This window comes from Silurus meridionalis, chromosome 6, assembly GCF_014805685.1.
Source record: "Silurus meridionalis isolate SWU-2019-XX chromosome 6, ASM1480568v1, whole genome shotgun sequence".
NCBI lineage: Eukaryota > Metazoa > Chordata > Actinopteri > Siluriformes > Siluridae > Silurus > Silurus meridionalis.
Genome location: NC_060889.1, coordinates 20,261,285 through 20,269,541, shown reverse-complemented (window position 1 = coordinate 20,269,541; position 8,257 = coordinate 20,261,285). Strand labels below are relative to the sequence as shown.

At 35.0% G+C, this 8,257-nt stretch overlaps 1 protein-coding gene across 1 annotated transcript; it reads right to left on the bottom strand.

Moving 5' to 3' along the window:
* Positions 1–2,805: 2,805 nt before the first annotated feature.
* Positions 2,806–3,850, bottom strand: ufsp1 (UFM1-specific peptidase 1 (non-functional)). The gene has a single exon (XM_046851275.1). It carries the CDS (start codon positions 3,706–3,708, stop codon positions 2,995–2,997), a length of 714 nt encoding a protein of 237 aa, XP_046707231.1. The 5' UTR covers positions 3,709–3,850; the 3' UTR covers positions 2,806–2,994.
* Positions 3,851–8,257: the final 4,407 nt, after the last annotated feature.

Below are 8,257 nucleotides of genomic sequence, written 5' to 3'. Positions count from 1 at the left end.
TGGGCCACTGAGCAAGGCACATAATCCCAAATCTGCTCAGATGTATGAATAAGATAAATGTAAGTTGCTCTGGTAAAAACCGCTGCCAAATGCCAGAAATGTAATAATCCCTGCTTAAGATGAATGTGTTAAATCAAGGAAAATATAAGATTATTCAGAGCAACAGTTGCCTTGGCTAGCAAATACTATTAAAATGCCTAAGTTCTTTAGTCTCCACACCTATTTTAATGAAATTTAATGACCTGTCAGGAGCTAAAAAAAAATTATCAATAGAGCAACTAATTAGATAATGAAATGCCAGGCAACATTTTAACGAGTTTTTCACCACACCCAGCTGACTTATAAAATTAAATGCAAATTTTATATATATATATATATATATATATATATATATATATATATATATATATATATATATATATATATATATATATATATATATACACATATATGTGTGTGTGTGTGTGTGTGTGTGTGTTATATCATAAATATATGAAAATACATTTCTAATAAAATACATCATACAAGTATAAGCATTTCTCTTGGAAAGGCTCAGTAATGCATGTTTTAACATACGTATCGAAAAAAAATAGGCTTCAGCGTAAATCTTTTTTAAATATATATATATATATATATATATATATATATATATATATATATATATATATATATATATATATATTTGCATTTTCTCCCTAAAAGATATTAATATGATCTGTTTTTGAATAATTAATGCCTTTAAATTACAAATATTAAAATCAAGACTTTACTTACGAGATCGTCTGTAATCATCATCATTTCAATGTATCGCCTCCTACCTTTAGAAGCCTCTTTTATGGCGGAGGCCTCTGAAGGACTGAACCATTTCATATTGTTTATTATGCGTTCATTTTGACGTCTGATTTTTAAATATGCTGTTCTTCAGCGCAATTCTGTGCATTTGACTTTCCTTGGTGTTGATGTAGGTGTGTCCTGTTGGGTGTATAAAAAGATTTCATAAACAAAATGAAGTGTGTTTTGGTGATGGTTTGGTCCCTACAGAACAGAAACCGAAAGATTTATTTTGACGAAATATATTTTATGTAAGTAATATTGAGCGACATGAAGTGAGGTCAAAGGCAGGGTGATGCACAGACACAAGCAGATTTACACGTATATGAACTCGAAGTTCTAATGAATAAATGCTTAATAACTTGGTTTAATTAGACAATGATATTGTATCAGTACTCATTATTGCGGCAGTGGGAATGGTTGCCTCGCATGGCACTTTTTTATTGCAGTTTTATCGAGAGCAATATAAATCTACTGTTGTGTATGCTGACAGAAGAATAATACGCAGCAGAACGGTTGAGTCGTGTTAACTCACTAATCCAGCACTACATAAATCACCACTAGAGGGCAGGCTTATCACAGAATGCTGATACCAATAGTACATATATTACATCTACAAATCAAAATATCTTTAACACAGATATGTGAAATACTCTACCAGGACTATGGAAGGCGATGACATGCAAGTAAGGTTCTAAAAACAGTATATTGGTGATATTAACAGAAATAGTCTCAGGATGCGCTTGTTCCTCGCTCAGATCAGTTTACATTTCATTATTTTTATTGGAATATTAGAGGTGAGGAAATGCCACATAACTGGCTCATCAATTCCTTAACTGTGATTAAGCCTCAACTGTGCCAGCCGCAGTTTGAAAGTCCACGGTCAAGACAGCCGCACTTTACTTTGTGTTGAGAAAAAGTATTAGTACATTTCACGCATGTTTTGCGTCATTGTAACTTTTGACCAGTAGATGGCGCCGGCAAGCAATTTGTTGCATGGCCTCAGTCCATTTGAAGGTCTGTGAGATGCTGTGTTTTTAAAAGCTGCTTAACTCCCTGTTTGAGGTTGTTCGGTCAGATTGAACAGACAAACCGTGTGTCTTTTTAGTGCAAATACTCTCACACACACACACACTACTATATATATATATATATATATATATATATATATATATATATATATATATATATATAGATAGATAGATAGATAGATAGATAGATAGATAGATAGATAGATAGACATACACACCAATAACCTTAGGTGTTACTTGGCATAAAACGATTGTATTTTTTATCAGAAATGAAGGTGGACTTTTTTTCATTTGCGTCGTTAAAATAAGTTTTTTGAAAGTCTTTTAAAATAACAGTACAACAAGCGTCCCAGGTGTTTGCACTTTTTAGAAAATAAAAAAAAGTGTAGGTCAGAAGTATCCCTGACTCGTATTATATTTGTGCAAATATTAAAATGGATAAAATCGGAATAATTCCCTATACTAAGAAAAACACGGGTACTTTTCTAACCATAATTTCTGTTTACTATGCACAACATTCTGTTACTTGCAACTGCTCATTAGCTTCTTAACAGCTACATTTAAAAATAGTGACAATAATTTGAGCAAGTTTGAACAATTTTAACTATCATAATTTGATAGCTAACCAATTATTGGCACATGTGCAGCCACAGTTCTACAACTAGTACTGTATATGGCAATTACATATATAATAATAATAATAATATATAATTAATAGCACTTGGTTTCTCAACTTAGGTTCATGGAACAGAGTGGAAATGACAATAATTTGTCCACAACAATATCATACATGTTGAATAACATGATCCTTGTTTCAATAACCGACAGAAAACATTAAGTATGTATACCAGTTAATGTAATGTACTGCAATGGACTGATACAACACCTAGTGAATTCTTCCATCCTGCACTTTCTGGAATAAACTCATAACTCAACACAGATCTGAGCAGGATAGAGTGTTTCAGTGTTTACTGAAGATAATTGAACAAACAGTTTGGTAATTGGTAAAAATCAACACAAGATTTCCGAACCTTGGTCCTAGAATACCCTCTATTCTGCACCTTATTTGTGTTTTTTTCCCTTTAGGTTTGCGAACGTGAGGCATAACTAATAAGAGGAATCAGATTAACCGTTATGTTTGTGGCAGGCAAAGATTATAGAAAGAGCTCTGATCGAGAGAGCGAACACGTTTCCACGCCACCCAGCCGTTCTTCTGCAGAGACTCCTTGTTCAGAACAGGACCGTAATAATGCGGATCCATTATCAGCAGATAGCTGCCTTCTTTCCCGGTGCACACACCCAGAATGCCTTTGGAGGAGTTGTCCCTGTCTCCACCCATCATCACAGGCGATCCGCGAGTGAGGAAATGTTGGTGCAGCTCCTGAGCCGCTTGCTCGAGCTCTGGTCCCCCACTGCGTGCGTGCACCAGCCGGCATGGGACATCATACAGCTGATCAAGAACCAGAGCTGCCTCGTAGGTCCCTATCCACTCTTTAGAGCCTAAAAACGATGCGGGTTTGTCTCCTACTGTAACTAGAGTTTGCTGGATTTCAGGGAGACTTGTTGGAGGTCTGGATTTCCCCCTGTGAGAAACATTATTTAACCAAGAGCCAATAGTCTGGACAGTCCGGTATCCACAGCCCCAGCCTCTGTCGTCCTGTCCATCACAGCCGTAATGATAATACAAACACTGTCCTGACATAACAGAACATCTCTCATAGTCTAGCACCGGCGGATCCAGTCCTTCATGTGCATTCTTCACCAAAACGTCACTTTGGTTTACAGTTCCGTGTGGATCCTCTCTATATAATCGCTCTCCCCAGTCTATAGCCTCTTCCCTTTCCATGAAGTCCAACAACAATAACAAACCAGCCAGAGATTCGGAAATATCTATTTCATTGTGTATATATAACCTTTTTCGGTAATCCGGCAAGTTTATTATGTTCTGTAGTTGTACATACAAACAGCACAGTTGGAAGGTCCGTCTACAAATTCCTTCCCTACTAAGCATTAGCGTGTCTTTAAGAGTTCCGCTTTTAAACTTACACACACACACACACACACACACACACACACACACACACACACACACACACATATATATATATATATATATATATATATATATATATATATATATATATATATATATATATATATATATATATATATATATATATATATATATATATATATATATATATATATATATATATATATATATATACCTATAAGACTCGATCCAAGCATTTTGTAAGCTTAAAATATTGATGTCCTGCAATGATTGAGTTTATTAGTTTAGGTGTTCTTGCGAGCCCTATGCCAGGTTTAGACATAAGACGCCGGAAATAGAGTTTTAATATCAAGAGCCTCCCACTATATTCTTCCCGACGTTCATTTTCAAAAACTGAAAATGTACCTGAGCCTAAGAATGGAGGCGTGGTTGTAAAGTGTGAGGAGAAAACTGGAGGATTGTAGTGAAATAGCATCACTTTTGTTGTTCATTTATCCCCCAGATAAATTCAGATGGGGAAATCTGGGTCATTTCTGCCATATTACAAGATTGTGGGAATGACTCTAGTAAAGCAGCCAATCTAAGAAATTGCGCAAAATTAGGCACCAGTCCAATTTTGACATTTGTGAATAGAAAATTAAGCATTAAGATCAACACGATGGTAAAAAAATTTAAATAATATAATATAATAAATGACCTTCATGCCAATAACAGCCATTCTCCTCTGAACTCCTGTTAAGCATGAAAAATCTAAGTGGATTAGCAGTGATTTGTTGTTGAGAAATTTATCTTTGTTTAGTGTTGCTTTCATTTTCAGGTAAGTGGCAACCGGCGTATTTATTACAATAAAATTGTATTATTTGCTGGTATGGATGTGAACTAAGAGGGTGTCCACCTAGTTCCTAATGAGTGTCTTTATTGAAGGTGGGCTGCATTTAAATTCTAATGTTCTGGAGTTGTGGCTTGTGGTGTTTTCTCATTCTTTCTTCTTACAAGAAATGTATAATCTAACTTGCTATGGATCCAACAGAAATCTTAGAATGAGTGCAGAACCACTAAAAACCACCTCAAAGTTGAAGATAATCTCCTAAGTTGTATTTCTACAACTGTGCTAAAAGTATCATACTTGAAGAGAGGTACAGTTTACTTTTGACACACCATGTCTAATTAATAGATAGACTAGCCTTTATTTGTCACATATACATTAGAGCACAGTGAAAATTTGTTATTCCAGCTTGCTCGGAAACTGGGGTCAGAGCGCAGGGTCGGCCATGATACGGTGCCCCTAGAGCACAGAGGGTTAAGGGCCTTGCTCAAGGGCTCGAGTGGTAGCTTGATGATACCAAAGCTTGAACCCCTGACCTTCTGATCAGTAACCCAGCACCTTAAACACTGAGCTACCACTGTTAATTCAGCCTATAACTCAGAAATCTATCAAAGTTCACTATCTTCGTGGGTGTACAAGCTCTAAGAACGTAGTCTGGAAAATTGGAGACAGAAAATTATGGGTTTGAGCATGCATTCATTTTGAGCATGGGTTCACAAAATATTTTCAGCATGTGATGTGAGAATACAGTATAAATGCTGCATTTCCCCCAATACATTGCAATCCTTGTTTTTGACAGCTATTAGTTTCATTTTCTTGCATCCGTTCCAGTCTTTATTGGAGGAGATATTAATCTAGGACAGCAAATTAAGTACAGTTTGAGAAAAGAGATGTACCCCGAATTGGGTAAAGTAGGCTCCCATCGATGGTCCCCTGTGTTCCAGCAGGGAGAGCCATTGTGCCTGCAAGCAGTAGTGCATTGTCCTATGCGCCATCTTACAAATCTATGTTGACCACTGTCTGGTTGCTGTTGATTCTGACTCATTTTCAAGGCCTAGTTATGAGTTCATATCCAACCATGGGTTAGTGGTGTGCAGTGTGTGTACAAACAAACTTTATTGACTAACATTTCTGACTCTCTGTTCTGTCTTACTGCTCTATTTGCTTATGTCGCAGGTTCCCGATAGTTAGCATGTTGTCATATTCATCATAGTTATAAAACAGGCCAAAGCAGATATTTTACAGGTACATGCATTCTACTTCCCTCAGGATCAGATAAAACAGGTGACTATCTATAATAATCAGTGGTGGATGAAGTACACAAACCATGTACTTGAGTTAAAGTAGAGATACACTCTGTAAAATATTACTTCAGTAAAGTGCTCCTTTAAACTATATTTATAATATACATAAGTATTTGCCTTTAAATGTACTTAAGTATCCAAAGTACTATTTATTATGGCCATAATGTTACTCTTTTTGTCACAAGACTTTTGCTTAATCAACTCAGTTTATGTGAAAATACTATAATGGTATTCCAATCTAATAATAGAATGATATTAATGAGTCAAACACTGATTGATATCTATTGAAATTATCTTGAGCCCAAAACCTTCTTTTCAACTATTTCAAAACAGTTATGCAAATTTTGGCCACGGGTGTTGTAGAGTGAGGAGTTTCTTCCATCGTTTATTACTTTGTAAATGCTTGCTGTTGAACTTATGCTGAACTGTATGTACGTGCTAAGTAGATACCACCAAGCGACAATCGAAACAAGCTCAAAACAGAGCGTGCGCTCTACACTGATTGGTGGCTTTCTGCATGTTTGACCAGTTAAGTTTTTATCCACTTATGAATAAAAAGGGACGACTGATTTCACAAAATGTAGTTCAGTAAAAAGTACGATATTTGACTTTGAAATGTAGTGAAGTTAAAGTTAAACTACAGATTCAGCTGTCACTGATAATTTGGGCAGCTTTCATTAGGTTGCTACATTGCTATTTTGCCATGCTTGGGTTTTTATTAGTTGGCACCTGAGAACTGATCCTGATTATAGTCTGCTTGATTCCCAAAACAGTTTTTCATTTTAATGGACCTTCATTTAGGTCACTTCATAGATCTTATGAAACTGCAATATAATTAAGTTATATAATGCAGAGTACTAAAACTTGACCTATGATACAACCTTGATAGCCCAAAATGGCTTATTTGTTAAAAGTTTATAGATATCATTATTACTGAATGTTTTTTGATTTGTGCAGTCGGCCTCCATTAGAGGAGAGCAGCAATGTGTGCCTGTGTTGTGAAACAACAGACTATAAATCTGGGAAGTTGAACCATGTCCAGTAAATATCTGTTTGTTTGTTTTTACTTATAATTGTGTTCATTTAATCTATTATATTAAAACAGGCCAAAGTTTGCATGAGAGAAATTTTATCTCAGATATAATTTCATGGGGACATGATTTTCACAAGAGCCTTTTAACTGATCTAATACATTTAATTGTGAAAAGAATTGTACAAAGTGATCGTCTTTTGATTAGCATCTTCCTAATAAAACCCTGATTTAGTTGGAAAATTATTTAACATGGAAGATTCTATAGGAACTTCACATTTCAATATTCCTGCTTGTAAATTCAGAGGCTTTTACTACCAGAAGTTTATGGTGAGTGTAAAAATCTCAGGACCGCCAGAAAGCCACTAATGTGCCCTTAACCCTCCAAAAGCTGTGCTATGCAAAATTTCATGCTATGACTATATCCTGCTTCCCCTTGCATATGTTTTTAATAAAGCACATCTACAAAAAAAATTAGTTATGCTTATTGTTTTGTCTGTAAATATTAAATGCATAAATAATATATAATACTTTTTAAAAGACCTGCATTGTGACTCTTAACAGAAATTTTACAAACTTGCTGGTACTTTTGTTTGATCTAATATATGGTGTATATTTCTTGTAGTTACTTGAAGGCTCTTTTTTTTAAATACTAGTGTATAGTGAACAAATGTAGTTTCAAGAGGTGTTGTTTGAATTCTGATCTGTATTCGTTCTCAGAGTTTTGCAAAAATTGTATCTCTTCCATATGCAATGGCATAATTCCAAAATACTCACATATGGATGCTATCAGCAGAGAAGTGAAGAAAAAAAATGTCCTGCGCTGGGTCACGTATACAAGTCATGTATGCATAGTGTTCTATATAGTATATGCACTGGAGCACTGAGGGAAACTTACTTTTTCTGTAAGCTCAAACTGTTTGGATCAAAATATTTGACAAATGAATCTTTTTTCATAAGGTATTGTGAAATGTTTTTTATTCTATCTGTGGCTTATTTTTGTCCTAAAGCAAATATTTGTTCATATTCGAATGCCAATCTTGTGGACATTTAACCTTTGGCCTAGTTATGTGTCTCTCACCATAATTTTTTATTCACTGATAACTTTATATTTAGAAATTTATTTATAAATGAAAATATTTTGTATTCATTGTGTTGAAACACAGGATGGTGGTATGCTGTAAGGCAGTTTACATTTACCTAGAAATATGGCAACAATCT